Source organism: Dreissena polymorpha, chromosome 1 (assembly GCF_020536995.1).
Source record: "Dreissena polymorpha isolate Duluth1 chromosome 1, UMN_Dpol_1.0, whole genome shotgun sequence".
NCBI classification, from domain to species: Eukaryota; Metazoa; Mollusca; class Bivalvia; order Myida; family Dreissenidae; genus Dreissena; species Dreissena polymorpha.
Window position 1 is genome coordinate 191911981 of NC_068355.1, and position 17336 is coordinate 191929316.

At 36.3% G+C, this 17336-nt stretch overlaps 1 protein-coding gene across 1 annotated transcript in view; it reads right to left on the reverse strand.

Moving 5' to 3' along the window:
- Nucleotides 1-7916, reverse strand: part of LOC127864370 (uncharacterized) — a 44077-nt gene extending 36161 nt beyond the window's left edge. The window contains exon 1 of the mRNA XM_052404029.1: nucleotides 7405-7916. Within this exon, the coding sequence (XP_052259989.1) occupies nucleotides 7405-7742 (338 nt within the window). The 5' untranslated portion in view covers nucleotides 7743-7916. The remainder of the gene's footprint in view (nucleotides 1-7404) is intronic.
- Nucleotides 7917-17336: the final 9420 nt, after the last annotated feature.

The window sequence follows — 17336 nt, forward strand, 5'->3', positions numbered from 1 at the left end:
ATTCCTGGGTATGTTTAAGTATATTTTCTGTACCCAGGGTATATTGAAGCATTCATAAGAGTACCCAGGGAACTTTCAAGTAGTACCACAGCTGACAAAGACCAATCTAACTCAACTGAGCTAACATGTCGACAGGTTGTATATCACAGTCTCTACAGTATAATTTATTTTACGCAGTTTTGACAAAATGATATATGCATGATATTATTTCCAAAGAAATGGATCTTGATGCAGAACTGCTGCTTATACTGTAAATGTGCAAAATTCAACTATAAAGTGACAACCGTATACACATTTATAAGAAGCGCTGTTGACATATCAATTAAAATTGTATACAGTAATCTACGTTTTTGTAAATAGTTGCATTTATATTATGTTGCTGTGTCAATGAATGACAATTATACAGTTATCTGTGCTAAAATTAATTGAATTAACATTAGCACAGACTACTGTATAATTGTCATTCATTGACACAGCAGTATAATATAAATGCAACTATTTACAAAAACGTAGATTATACAATGCTAATACATAATTCTTACAGCATAAGTATACTTTTACCCCTGTTTACAATGAATCAATTCTATCACTCATCAAACATCACATTCGTTGAGTTCAACTTGGCGTCTTGTGATGGATAAAGCCTTGTTCAAAACGAAAGTTGAATGAATTGTCAAAAGGAAAATCGAACAAATCATAACAACAATCGATTCGAACATGTAAAATTTCCTCTTTTAGCAAAACTCCAATCCACAATCGTACACAATATATCCTGCACAATCAACGAAGGATTTCCGTTTTAGTATCTTCCCATGCCCTACCACGATCTTAATATAGATAAAGGTTTAAATTAACTAAAATGATGTTGCGCTCGTAGATTTCGTAGTCGACGTTCGGTTCTCCGAAATATGGTGCATACACCGCCATATTTACGTTTAATTACTGAGTTACTTGAGCCTTTGAGCACACGTAACTTTACGTGCAAAAATACGGTAAACGTAACTTTACAAAGTTTATAGAAACGTTACTAACTGAAAGTTTTGCACTTACGCATGATTTTTGAACATACGTAGTTTTAAGAAACGGTCCCCAGGTGTGTAGTGTATTATAGTGGTCGTAAAACTTTTGTTGAGTGTACGTGTATATCATATGTATGTTTATAACAAATATAGCATGCATTTGACTTAAATAACAAAGACTTGAAAACTGCAGTTTACATTGTTTAATAGCTTTAAATAACAACCAACTTTGTAACTTTCATCCATGGGTGGAATATGCACACTAAAAATACTCTTTAATATACAACAGACTTGCTTTATATCATGATAATTTGTATCAATAATGAGAAAAAATGAGCCACGTAACAGAAAATTGGACTTTAGGGATTGCGACCATTTTGGCTCCAAAAGAGCAGTATGACCAGGATCCAACATGTTCAACATAATTGTCATTCAGTCAGTACTTCTAAAGATGTTAAGCGAACACTTTGGATCCTGATCAGACTGTGCTTGAATTGATCTTGGTCCAAACTTTGTGTAGTGAAAGTTCTAGTACATAAAACATGAATACAGTACAGCCAAAGCGGAAAAAACGTATTTCGCGATCCGCGGCGGCAAGACGAAACGAGTCGATGCCGCGTCAGTCGTTGAAGCCGCGTCAGTATGCGGTGGCAAGTCGCATTTCGCCGCGAAACTTCGCATCTGTCCGCCGAGGCATGCCGCGGTCCGCGACATGATGCCGAGTCGATGCGATCATGAAATATTTTTTTTTTTAAATGATTAGTTATATGTAGTTAACAAATTTTGAAAGAACAATTATAATAATAATTAAAATCATAATAAATTTATTGTGCGCAGATTGTATTAGCATATACATGTAAGCATGGTTAATGTGTCTGGCCAATTATTAAGTTTGTTTCCCGCCCGTAGCGTATGTATTTCACACATAAACAAGGTCACGTTATTATGTTTTCGCACATACAAGTGGTCAAGGCTCCAGCATATGGTGGATTTATAAATTAATTGCATGTTGATTCCGCTATTATATTTTAGCTGAGAAAATTAGCAGTTTGAAGCCACATCAATAATCAAGACGGTGACGACGTATTTGTAGTTTTGTTAATTATCAGCTTATTATAACTATTGTTTGAATATGCGTATATAAACACGTTTTATTTTGTTCATATTATACAGTTAATATCGCTACTAATTACCCGATAATCCCGTATATTTCAGTTTTAAAGCAAATGCTGGTTAATATTTACGATACACAAACATTCTTGATATTTCCTTAAGTATCAAATACATTTTGGCATTTGTTACTATTTATAGAGATGATGAAATAACGTCTAATCGGGGCGTTTTTTTTCTCCACTGAACACGCGATTTATGCCTGACGTGATGTTCATGTATTTATACAACACAAAATACACCCAAACTTTCCAAACGACGTTCTACATGTCTGCATAATTTTCGCGCGCTTTTTATGAAACAAAGGATATTTTAGCACTGTTTATTTGACGCTAGAATTTGCCAAAGGACGCGTTAGCATTAAAATTCGGAAGTGTGTTTCGGATTATAAATTTAATAATGATAATCGAACGAAACATAAACAGTTGCGCGTAATTAATTCTACGCTACACATACATGTATGTACATGTAGGTGGATATCTTTTCACTCGATCCGCCGCGTACGTATGCGGCGGATTTACTCCGCGAAAGTACGCGTGGTTAATACAGACTCGGCGTCGTTGCGCGGATCGATGCCGAGTGCCACGGCGTTACGCCGCGTGAACACACGATTCGGCCGCCGCGGACTAATAATCTGGCCGTGGCGTAGCCGCGGATTATGTTTGTGCCGCTTTGGCTGTACTGTATTTCATTTAAGAAACCGAGAGTTATAGACTTATAAAATCATTTCATTTTTTATTCAGAGAGAGTTATAGTGTTTATATTTGTAAAGTGAACACACGGGACATGACTCAATATTTGGTGTGTAACATCGTTATTAGGCTCTCTTTGAAGTTTGTTCAAATCATGCAGAAAATTTGCCCTCCCTAGGGGTTACTGTTTTGCTTATAAATATAAATAATATAATCATTTTATGAAATCGCAAGGCCCATTGGTTTGTTACGTTGCATGCCAACCATATAGTAGTTCTTTTGCTAAGTTTCCTCAAAGCATGTCTCCGTGGTCAAAACTGTTTGCGCTTCAGTGGTCAACTGATTTATATAGATTAATGTGCTATTTGATAATCCCTATCAACACAGAAACCGCAAGGGTCAGGGGTTCAATATTTGGTGTAAAACATGTTAGTGTTTTCTTCTTTTAGGTGTGATCAAATCATACATTTGGAGTAAAAATTAACCTGTCCTTGTTTCACATGATTAATTTTTACTTATATAATAAAGAGCTTAAACAATCTTATTCTCTCAAAACGCATGGGTTAGGTGATAATTATTTTGTATGTGACATTGTATGGCGGTAATCTTCATAGGTTTTGTATCATGTCCATTGGCTTCACATTAGCCCCAACAAAATATTGAGGTAAAAGACACAATATACCTAGAAACCTAGATTTATTTCATTGAACATTTTCTTAAGTGAAAGCCATATAAAGAATTAAATAGTACATGTAGCAAGGATTTAAATTGTTCTAGTAGAATTACTCTGCTGACTGTATATAACTTACTCGCAAGATTAATTATATATAGAAAACAACTTTTGAACTATGTAATTGTATATTTTTAAAATAGTATTTTATTTTTATAATTTCGTAAAAGACTCACAGTATTGTCAAAATAAAATGTTGTAAACTTTTGCACATTATTTTGTTTCCCTCTTATTCACAGTTTAAGTTCAAATGAAAATTTCTATGGAATGTGTTGTCTGTATTATTTTAAGGAGAAACAGCAATGCAATGTTCTTGTTTATATAATAAACAGAGAGAGCTATATAAATGTGAAGATAATAATAACCCTTGGAACAAATACATAGAGATAATTGAGCACATTTATTAACAAAGCCTGAGGTGTAATAAATTTACTTGCATTCCTTGCAGTACCAATCCTGCAGTATGAAAACATTATGTACAGTTGATAGAACATCATATTTCGGCTTAATAATAACTCATTTTTGAAAAAGACATTAAGATGTATTTCTGATTTACAAAACTGATCAAATAATTAAGAAATAAATTCCATTTACTTTTTCATGACATTTTGAAAGTCAAAAGGGGAGTAGGGGGGAATGAGAGGGTATAATATGGGGTGTGGTAATTTATTAGATGTTTAAAAAAAAAAAATTTTTTGGGGGGGTGGGGGTGTGGGGTAGGGGGGGGTAGGGGGGGTAGGGGGGTAGGGGGGAGTGAGAAGGGCATAATGTGGGATGTGGTAATTTATTAGATGTTTAAAAAAAAATGGGGGGGGAGGGGGGTTGGGGGTTAGGGGGAGTGAGAGGGGGGTTATAATGTGGGGTTTGGTTATTAATTAGATGTTTAAAAAAAATAAAAAATAAAATTTGGAGGGGGATGGGGGGTAGGGGGGTGGGGGTTGAGAGGGTGTATAATGTGGGGTGTGGTTATTTATTAGATGTTTAAAAAAATATTTTTTTTTTTTTTTGGGGGGGGGGGGTTAAGGGGGGGTGTGAGGGGGGTATAATGTGGGGTGTGGTAATTAATTAGATGTTTAAAAAAAATTGGGGGGGGGGGGTGGGGTGTAGGAGGGGTGGGGGTGAGAGGGGGTTATAATGTTGGGTGTGGTAATTTATTAGATGTTTAAAAAATATTTTTTGTGGGGGGGGGGGTTAGGGGGGGATGAGAGGGGGGTATAATGTGGGGTGTGGTAATTTTTTAGATGTTTTAAAAAATATTATTATTTAAGGGGAGTACGGGGGGTAGGGGGGGTGGGGGTGAGAGGGGAGTATAATATGGGGTGTGGTAATTTATAAGACGTTTAAAAAAATATTTTTTTTGGGGGGGGAGGGGTGTGGGGTAGGGGGGGTAGGGGGGAGTGAGAAGGGCATAATATGGGGTGTGGTTATTTATTAGATGTTTAAAAAAAATGGGGGGGAGGGGGGTTGGGGGGGGTAGGGGGAGTGAGAGGGGGGGTATAATGTGGGGTTCGGTTATTAATTAGATGTTTAAAAAAAATAAAAAAAATAAAAATGTGGGGGGGGGATGGGGTAGGGGGGTGGGGGTTGAGAGGGGTGTATAATGTGGGGTGTGGTAATTAATTAGATGTTTTAAAAAAATTCGGGGGGGGGGGTGGGGGTGTAGGAGGGGTGGGGGTGATAGGGGGTTATAATGTTGGGTGTGGTAATTTATTAGATGTTTAAAAAATATATATATATTTTTTTTTGGGGGGGGGGGTTAAGGGGGGAGGTGAGAGGGGGGTATAATGTGGGGTGTGGTAATTTTTTAGATGTTTAAAAAAAATTAAGGGGGGTATGGGGGGTAGGGGGGGTGGGGGTGATGAGGGGAGTATATGTGGGGTGTGGTAATTTATAAGATGTTTAAAAAAAAATATTTTTTTGTGGGGGTAGGGGTGTGGGGTAGGGGGGGTAGGGGGGAGTGAGAAGGGCATAATGTGGGGTGGGGTTATTTATTAGATGTTTAAAAAAAATGGGGGGGGGAGGAGGGTTGGGGGGTAGGGGGAGTGAGAGGGGGTATAATGTGGGGTTCGGTTATTAATTAGATGTTAAAAAAATTTAAAAAAAATAAAAATTTGGGGGGGGGGTAGGGGGGGTGGGGGTTGAGAGGGGTGTATAATGTGGGGTGTGGTAATTTATAAGATGTTTAAAAAAATGTTTGTTTTTTTTTTTTGGGGGGGGGGTGGGGGGGTAAGGGTGAGAGGGGGGTATAATGTGGGGTGTGGTAATTAATTAGATGTTTTAAAAAATTCGAGGGGGGGGTTGGGGTGTAGGAGGGGTGGGGGTGATAGGGGGTTATAAAGTTGGGTGTGGTAATTTATTAGATGTTTAAAAAATAAAAAATAAAAAAATTTTTTTGGGGGGTAAGGGGGTTGAGAGGGGGTATAATGTGGGGTGTGGTAATTTTTTAGATGTTTAAATAAAATTAAGGGGGGGGGGGGTACGGGGGGTAGGGGGGGTGGGGGTGAGAGGGGAGTATAATGTGGGTGTGGTAATTTATAAGATGTTTCAAAAAAATTGTGGGGTAGGGTGGTAGGGGGGGAGTGAGAGGGGGTATAATGTTGGGTGTGGTAATTTATAAGATGTTTAAAAAAATTGAGGGGGGGGGGTGGTAGGGGGTGAAGGGGGTGAGTGGGAGTATAATGTGGGGTGTGGTAATTATTAATGCTTAAAAAAATGGGGGGGGGTGGGGGGGATGGGGGGGGGTGAGAGGGATGTATAATGTGGGGTGTGGTAATTTATTAGATGATGTTTAAAAAAAAAAGTGGGGGGGGGGTGAGGTTGGGGGGGGGGAGAAATATAGGTTGGGGTGATGTTGGGAAACAAGTATGCAAAATATAAAAGCAATATGTCAAGGGACAATGAAAAAAAAATGACCTCACACTGACATGAACACATATCCTCTATTTATTAAACATGAAATTTAAACTTATTGCAAATGTTTCCCCTGTATATGAGAAAGATATAATAGTGTATTACCTCCCCTGTCCAGCTTAAATTTATATTAATCAACAAAATTAAACATTTACACAATATTTATTATACAAAATATACAAAAAAAATCTCATATTCTGATAATATTTTTACTGATCCACTTTATTTTACTCAAATGATGATGTTTCATTGGACTGATAATTTTAGATTTTGGATTACAGACCAGTTGCTTCAGTTATATTGTTCAGAGTTTGCCCTGTTGGCCGCGTATGCGTTCTTAAGTTATTATCCAAAAACCATTTTACTATTTCAGGTCACCGTGACGTTGACCTTTGACCTAGTGACCTCTAAATCAATAGGGATCATCTGCGAGTCATGATCAATGTACCTATGAAGTTTCATGATCCTAGGCCCAAGCGTTCTTGAGTTATCATCCGGAAACCACCTGGTGATCGGACCGACCGACAGACTGACCGACAGACCTACATGTGCAAAGCAATATACCCCCCTCTTCTTCGAAGGGGGGCATAAAAACATCATTTCACAGAAAAATAGTTCAGTCATCAATACTTCTCGCATTTTTTTCGCTGTTTGAAATGATGAGTTTCAACATTAAAATATATCTCCCTATATAAGCATTAAAATAATTCTTAATTTAAAGACCCGTTAGTGGGTTTGAAAATGAACATGAACTTTGAATTAACGACTCTTTCTTTGGATTTACATCGTGATGAGTATGGGTTTAAAAGCCTAATTTTTTGTAAATAATATTTTTTTAATCATATTGTACTAATAATAACTGAACAACTGAAGAGTTACATACCTGTGTTGATCACATATACACTGAGGGCAGCACAGCTGTTTGTGCAGGTTGCATAATTGGTCAATTTTATGGTCCTTATGAACATCACAAGTTTGTAGAAAATCCACCACCTTTTTTGAAACTGGCCATTTATCTATTTCGACCCTTCCAAATGTAGTATGTTTAGCCAAGGCTTTACCATGTGGATCAATACAGGTTCCACAATAAAACCGTTCACACTGTTTACAATAGAAATCAGCACTTGTCGCAACATTATTCTGGTCTTCACAGGCATTACAAATATAGTCCTTCACTTCATGCGAACCCAGCTCAACTGAAGACTGAGAACTTGTTGCCATTTTATAAATTAACTGGTTTTAACAAAGTCACTTTCTGACACTATAATTACAAACAAACCTGCATCAGTATAGAAACATAATATACATACATATATATTATATACTATTTACATTTGATCAACATTTAATACTTTTAACATGAAAATTGCATGTGAACTTGTAAAACATTGTTTAACGTATAATCAGAAAAGCTCTTTGTTGCACAGTTTTGTGGGACTAGTGACCAGCCTCACTACGTCACGATGTAAACTGTCACGTGAGAACATGTACAGTGAGTGTCACTTTACTTTAAACCTACTGGAATGAATTGTAAGAAGTGCATTGCATAAACTGCTAATTTAAACTGACTTAAAGCATTGAAGTCTACAATGAAGATAGTTTCGAAACATAAAGTACAAATTACTGCCAGGTTAATAAGAATGGTACATTTTATTTAAAACTAGTTCCAGATGGGCTATGTTATGACGTTTGAACTTTTTTTTTCTAGTTTTTTTACTAGAGCTTTTTAGATCCAATGTTTACATTTATCAATATAAAGCATTTAATGACAAATTTCAATACATGCACACATCTTTTAGAAGGTCTCTTTAAAGAACAACGTTTTATGGATTGGTTTCATATATTTTACATATGACCTTGAACAGTGACCTTAACCTTGGACCTAGGGGCCTGGTTCTTGCACTTTATACTCTTTCAAACCATGCTTGTAACTTCTACCCAATAATAAGAAAATCTAATTGCTGTGGAGAAAGTGTTTTCATTTTGTCTAGTACAATGACCTTGACTTTTGACCTAGGGCAGAGTTCATATGAAATATTGGTGTACCCATGACTGGGGTCAACGATTTTGAGGGATGTTGTCTGCAAAAATGGGGATCCCAAGCAAATGTCGAGATGTGTGAGCACTGTCTATGAATGTTTTAGAGATAACAAAAGATGTGTTTGTCAGAAACACAATGCCCCCTATGGCGCCACTTTATAGCAATATATTTGATTTTTGGCCTTGAAGATGACTTTGACCTTGACTTTCACCAATCAAAATGTGCAGCTCTATGAGATACACATGCATACCAAATATCAAGTTGCTATCTTCAATATTGCAAAAATTGTGGGCAATGTTAAAGTTTTCAGACAGACTGACAGACAGACATACAGACTGACGGGCAATTAACTGCTATATGCCACCCTACCGTGGGCATAAAAAATTAGTACAAATAACATCAACATCTCTCTTTTTAGACTTGTTGAAAGTATAGCAAGTATGATGACAATTGCTTTATTTGAACCATTAAAGATAAATCAAAATTATATGCAATCATCAACACATGAATATGCTGTCAGACTATCGAATTCTTATTAGGCAAGGAATACAATATCCTGATACAAATTTAATTTCCAAAATAATTAAATAATAATATCATATAAACATTCTAAAATACACAGTATGATAATTGATCAATAGATCTAAAAAAATAACAAGGGCTGTTTGTAAAACACGCATGCCCCCCAAATGGGCTGTCAGTTGTAGTGGCAGCCATTGTGTGAATACGTTAGAAACCATTTTACTGCTTCAGGTAAGTGACCTTGACCTTTGACCTAGTCACCTGAAAATCAAAAGGGGTCATCTGCCAGTCATGATCAATGTACCTATGAAGTTTCATGATCCTAGGCCTAAGCATTCTTGAGTTATCATCCAGAAACCATTTTACTGTTTCGAGTCACTGTGATCTTGACCTTTGACCTAGTGACCTGAAAATCAATAGGGGTCATCTGCCAGTGATGATCAATGTACCATGATCCTAGAACTAAACTAGCGGCATTTAGACTAACATTGGGAAAATAGTGTTGATGTTGTTTTGCTAATAAATGCTTCACAACTGAGGATACAAGTGTTCCAGTATTATATTTATCTGCATGTTGGTTTAATTGAAATCTAAAAAATAATTCTTTTTTTTGGAAACCTTCGATTATACGTTTTTCCATGTTGAATGAATCAGATTACAGGACTCGATTTTGAATGAAAAAAAACACTGACACATTGAATCTTTCCAAAACAACCACAGTTATTGATTTGATAAACTTTGTTCATGGATCGGTGCAAATCCTTGATATACAGTATAATAAATAAGTGTAGGGTAATAATTAAAAGGTAGTAATAAGTGTAGGGTAATTGTGTTAATGGATTGCAATTCTCCTCATTGATATCTACACACCCATAACGTTTCATATCCAAATCTTATAGCCTATATGAGATATAGACTTAACAAGAGCTTTGTTTGTGAAACACAATGCCCCCACTGCGCGGCTTTCAAGCCATATATTTGACATTTGGCCTTAAAGGATGATGTTGACCTTTCACCACACAAAATGTGCAGCTCCATGAGATACACATGCATACCTCATATCAAGCTGCCATCATCAAAATCGCAAAAGTTATGACCAAGGTTAAAGTTTTGGGACAGACACACACATCATACCATGCCAGACAAACACTATTATAGACAGACGCATACAATGACAGACAGACAGACAGGTCAAAAACAATAAATCCCTGATGACATTCGATCCAGAGCATAAACAGTTTCTTTGATTGGCATTTTTGTTTGCAGATCACCAAATTTTAGGGGATTATTTCTAAATAAGTCTTTCAGTTAAAGATCCATGTTACAATAGCACATGTCAGAACAGAGGAGAGTGTACTGGTTCCGCGGCAAAGATAAGTATTTTTACGGATGGGTGGCTGGGACAATTCTGTGAGATAGGAATGCATTTGCAGAAACAAGTATTGCTTTTAATGGAATTAACCGCTTGATATATTTTACTCAGATTGTTGTTAATTAATTTAAATGAGCCCCGCTATGTAAAAAGCGGGTTTAATGCATGTGCGTAAAGTGTCGTTCCAGATTAGCCTGTGCAGTCCCCACAGGCTAATCAGGGACGAAACTTTCCGCCTAAACTAGATTGTTGCAAAGAAGATACTCTCTGTAAACGAAACATACCATAACATGACACGTTTCATCTTTGATTAGCCTGTGCAGACTGCACAGGCTTATCTGTGTTACACTTTACGCACACACATTAAAACCCCTTTTCACAGAGCATGGCTCATTTAAGTAAATGTGAATAGTTTTATTCTGAGTAAAATTATAAGTGAATTATTAAATCTATCGCAGTTGAATGTGAAAATATGTATGACAAACAATGTGTTTGTGAAATGTGCAGCTCCATGAGATACACATGCATGCCAAATATCAAGTTGCTATCTTCAATATTGCAAAAGTTATGACCAATATTAAAGTTTTGGGATGACAGAGTGACAGAATGACAGAGTGACGGAATGGCAGACAGACAGGCCAAAAAACAATATACCCCGATCATTTGATTCAAGGACATAACAACAACAAAGGGCAATAACTCTTAAAAAAGTGCAGGGTTATGGTTCTTGTGCATTGCACATCTTCCCATAGCCCTGAAAAGTTATATCCCAATACAACAAACACTTTTCACTATGAATAGACCATCTGTCTATAATCTTCCGTGTTAAGAAGAACACTCACAGTTCTCAAGCAGTGGTTGATTGTGTGGTTATGACTTGGTATTAAAAACTTCCTTCTGCAGTATTTAGAGGGCGAATATTAAATTACAAGAATGTAATATGACCATACAAATTGTTCAATAAAAACTTTCAATAGCATTTGCACCGTCTGTGCTTTAAACTTCGAAATGGTGTTGTTAAGTCTGAGAAAACATCACACACTTAATAATGTAGTACAGTGACCCCGCGTTTATCCATTCACGTCCGTTCTGGTAGAAATTTTCTAATAAACAAATCTTCCGGATTATCGAACCAGTGCCGTTTCAAGAGTTAAATATATACCTTATGACATAAACCTTATGTTTATGTACATTTACATACTTATTTCGCATCAAAAATGATATTTTCTTGTTATGCAGACATTTAATTTGTTGAAAACAATAATTGAAGTAGAGCTTTGTCACAGATGTGACGTATTCCCCCACGTGCCGCATTGACACAGACTATTTTGCATGTTGTCTTCACAAAACAAGAGAAACTAATTTATGGTGATTTTTAAGAATTATTATGCCATTATCATTTATAGCCATTTTGACCTTTGAACTCTTGAATTTTTTCACATGACACACAGTCCAATGACTGTGAACAAAATTAATGTACACAGTCATTTTAAAATCTCACAATGAATGACATTATATAGTTATGGCACAGACAAGCTCATTTATGTCCATTTGTTACCTTTGAACTCAAAGTATGACCTACACCTTGGATATATCGACGTAATTCGTTCGCTTGACACACCGTCCAATGATGGTGAACAAAAGAGCCAAATGATTTTAAAAACTCACAATAAACGACATAGTAATGGACCCAACAAGCTCATTTATGGCTATTTTTTACCTTTGAACTCAAAGTGTGACCTTGACCTTGGAGATATCAACGTAATTCTTTCGCGCGACACACCGTCCAATGATGGTAAGCAAATGTGCCAAAAGATTTTAAAAACTCACAATGAACGACATAGTTATGGCCCCGACAAGCTCATTTAAGGCCATTTTTCACCTTTGAACTCAAAGTGTGACATTACCCTTGGAGATATTGACGTAATTCTTTCGCGCGACACACCATACAATAATGGTGATAAAATGTGCCAAATGATTTTAAATTCTCAAAATGAACAACATAGTTATGGCAAGGACAAGCTCATTTATTGCCATATTTGACCTTTGAACTTTAAGTGTGACCTTGACCTTGGAGATATCGACGTAATTCTTTGGCGCAACACACCGTCCAATGATGGTGAACAAATGTGTCAAATGATTTTTAAATCTCACAATGAATGACATAAGAGTTATGGCCCGGACAAGCATTTGACCTTTGAACTCCAAGTGTGACCTTGACCTTTGAGATATCAACATACTTTTTTCACACGCCACAAGTACCAAGTCATTTTAAAATCTAACAATAAATAACATAGTTATGGTCCGGACAAACTTTCAGTTTAAAACACACTAAGTGACCCCGTGACCTAGTTTTTTACCTGGCATGACCCATATTCAAACTTGACCTTCACATCATCTAGATACAACTTCTGACCAAGTTTGGTGAAGATCAGATGAAATTTCAGGACAGACCGACAGACCGACCAACAGACGGACAGACGGACAAAGTGACTCCTATATAGCCCCCATTACCAATGGTAATTGGCGTATAAAAAAATGTTTGTAAAACAATATATACTAAAACGTGTAACCGAAATTGTACATGTACACACATCAAGGGTGTTGAAGGCAAATGACAATAAAATATAAAACTGCGAAATGATTAAAATAGCGACACGTAATGTTTGATGTGTTTTAAACGGATTGGTTAAATAATCCTAGCACAAAATTTCACGCACGATGACGGTCCGATTGTAATCAGGGTCTTAATTGGTCGCGTGTTCAGCTCATTAAAGATATTTAAGAATATCATTGTATCATTTAAGATGCATTGTGTAATGCCTACATCAATCTACGTTTTAAGTCTGAGTCAAATCATGTTTAGTCACGCCTATTAGCTTTAGCGCCTAAACACAATTTTATTTCACGCCTCGGTGGGCGCGCTTTTGTTTAAACGATGGGATAGCAAATAAGCCTAAAACGACAATACTTCCTGCCTCGGTGATTGCGCTTTTGTTTATATGGTGGGTGGGCGATTAAGTCCCCATGTTGGGCAGCATTCCTATTAACGAGACATAATTACAGCTAAATACACAGATCGGTGTTGCGAAGTCCCAAGATTCCGGACTTAACGGGGCAAAATACTGCATAATAAATCCGTTCCCCTTGACTTTCGTCCAGATCGCGAGATGGCCGGACTATCGAGATCCGGATAAACGCGGGGTCACTGCATTTATATTAATGCAAATGTGGAAAGTGAAAGTAAAAGCACAACAATGATAATATTTAACAAAATAGATTCATTAAATTGATTCTACAATAATCTTAATTAAGCGTTCTCACAGTCCTAATCATATAAGAAAAACAAGAATATAAGTAAAACTTATCAATGCTCCCCAATTATGCGCTAAGTTCATATATGGGTTTATTTTAAGAATGAGTTCCAGAAAAAGGCAATATATGTGCAAATCAATGAGCCAGAACAATTAGTTACATCTGCATTGAGAAAAATTGTAAAGGAAAAACCTGACAAGATGCACAAGTCCACCCTAACAGGACACTGTGATCAGTTTCACCATATAGGGATCATGATATATATAAGTTTCTGAGATATTTGTGTAGAGTATTTAAGAAAACATTATGCACAAATTATACATATCAGAATTATAAACAAGACCTTTTTAGATGACAGCGCACTCGACTATTTGAGTGCTTGACAGTTTAATGTAAGCCATCATTGAGAAATTGTTTATATTAAATAATTTATAATGGAAGATCTTTCAAAATAAAAAAGGAAAATCTTTTTTTTTTTGGGGGGGGGGGGGGTAGGGGGGTTGAGAGGGGGTATAATGTGGGGTGTGGTCATTTATTAGACGATCTTTCAAAAATTTAAAAAGAAAAAAAAAATTTTGGCGGGGGGGGGGGTAGGGGGGTTCAGAAGGGGGTATAATGTGGGGTGTGGTCATTTATAAATCTTTCAAAAATAAAAAAAGGAAAAACAAATTGGGCGGGGGGAAGGTCGGGGGAGGGAGGCAGGGATTCTGGGTTGGGGCGTGGGGTATTATTTGGGTGGAATCCATTGTGGTTAATTCAGGTAAGTGTTGTTTTGTCAAAGTATTATTAAAATTTGATCATAAATAAAGAAGTTATGGCAATTAATTTAAGCAAAATATTTAATTATCTAAGTATAAAAGGGGCCATAATTCTGTAAAAAAGCTAAAAAAAAACAGTTGTCTGCTCTTGTTTATATGTTGGGGTCATGTTGGTAAACAAGTATGCAAAATATGAAAGGAATATGTCAAGGGACATAGGAAATATTTGGGGTAGTACGCAAACTTTAACATAGATTTATCAATAATATGCATATTCTAAGTATAAAAGGGGAAATAATTATGTCAAAATGCTTGATACAGTGGTCTGCTCTTGTTTATAGGTTGGGGTCATGTTGGTAAATAAGTATGCAAAATATGAAAGCAATATGTCACGGGACAATGAAAATATTTGGGGTAGTACGCAAACTTTAACATTTGCACGAAAACGCCAAGGCAAACGCTATCGCCTACGCTGGGGTGAGTAGAATAGCTCCACTATATATATTGCATATATAATAGTCGAGCTAAAAAACAATAACAATACAAACAAGGGACACGCACAGAAATCAGGTATTCCAATTCTAATGCATTTTGCAATCAATGTTATAATATATTAAATCATATTAATAATATTTTAATAATCTATCAGATTAATTTAGTGTCTGTATTATTGGCTGATGTTTTAAGCAATTATATTTGTTCATTTTATTTATTATAAATATATTTGTATATTCAACATGTACAATTTTTAAAAACTTGCACTTTCGGACCAGCATAACTTTTCATTTGGGAAGCAGTACTGAGTAGCAAGCATAAAAGAGCCGGTAATCAGTACTGAGATGTAAGCTGGGAAGCAGTAATGAGTAGTAAGCATGACAGAGACACATTGGAAAACCATGAGAATTTCGGGAATCAGTACCGAGAAGTAAGAATGAAAGAGCCACTATGGAAAACCATGAGAATATCGGGAGTCAGTACTGAGTAGTAATCTTGAAAGACCCGGGAATCAGCACTGAGTAGAAAGAGTCGGGAATCAGTACTGAGTAGTAAGCATGAAAGAGCCGGGAATCAGTACTGAGTAATAAGCAGGAAAGAGCCCGGAATCAGTACTGAGTAGTTAGCAGGGAATCAGTACTGAGTAGTGAGCAGGGAATCAGTACTGAGTAGTGAGCAGGGAATCAGTATTGAGTAGTGAGCATGAAATAACCACAATGGAAAGCCATGAGAATATCGGGAAGCAGTACTGAGTAGTGAGCATGAAAGAGCCGGGAATCAGTACTGAGTAGTGGGCATGAAATAACCACAATGGAAAGCCATGAGAATATCGGGAAGCAGTACTGAGTAGTGAGCATGAAAGAGCCGGGAATCAGTACTGAGTAGTAAGCAGGAAAGAGCAACAATTGAAAACCATGAGAATATTGGTATGACATGGTTGAAGACAAGACCATCAAGGGTTAAATTGGGTAAACATGTTACTTCTAGAATGCACTTTTTTTCATTTGACGTAGCGATCTAGTTTTTGGACCTAGTTTTGTTATAGACATATTTTTTATTTAGACCAATGTTCTGACAAAGTTTCGTGAATATTTGAAATAAATATAATCTCTAGTGTTTTAACAGTGTAATTTTTTATTACGGGCAATGCATGTTTGACAATGGGAATAAATTTCATCACAAAATCACTACATAAGCACATTGTGCTAATGTTAGCTAAGAAGAAAACAAGCTATGGTACATCTGTATTAGATTTGACAGAGCACAGTGAACAGGGTTTGTATTCAACAAGTGTGTAAATAGGCTGGGGTCCTTGGCGTTGCAAGGCATTTGACTGAAACTGGTTAATGGAATATATTTATTTTTTGCTTACATTAACTATAAACTTGACTATAAAAGTGTTTTACCATAATAATACAATAATGTACACATTGAATCTTCTGAAAACAAAGTTGTTGACCGGACTGGGGTTTTCATTCGATAAAAGCAAAATACTTTTTCTAGTGCATACTCACATTAAGGGTATTGTTCTAGTCTGTATATGCTTCCTACATCACTTAGTTAGGATTGAACACTTCTCACAATCAACAGGCCAGCTGTCAATAATCTTCCTTGTTACAAAGAACACTAATGGTTTTCAAGCAGCGGTTTAAGTGTGCTGGCATGACTAAGTATTAAAATCTTCCTTTTGCAGTATGTAGATGGTGTGAATGTAGAGAGTGAATATTAACCCTTTGCATGCTGGGAAATTTTTCGTCTGCTAAAATGTCGTCTGCTGAATTTCTAAAATTAGCACTTTCTGCGATTGTTTTTCAAAGAATACTATCAGAATAGCAAACAGTTTGGATCCAGATGAGACGCCACGTTATGTGGCGTCTCATCTGGATCCAAACTGTTTGCACAGGCCTTCAAAATTAAAGGGTTAAATCCTTACAATGGTAATGTTATCATAGCAAATTCAACTAAAAGCTTCTTTATATTTGACAAGTTCAGTGTTTTAAACTTCAAATTGGCGTTGATAAGTCAATGTTAACTTCATCCCTGTTTTATGCTAAGTTCCTATTGATGAATATATTAAAATATATTTATATTAAATGTAATTTCCATGTCAGTCAGCAATTTAGAATTTAATCAAATAATATATTGCGTTAAAAAGTACTACATGTTGTGTATAGATGATTGTTTCCGAATGTAGTAACCCTTTACCACTTTGATGCACATTTTGACTCATTTGAAGTCCCTTTGAAAGTTTAATTTAATACATTATCTTTCTTACTAGTTTAAAGTTTTAAAGGCTTCATTCCAACCATGAG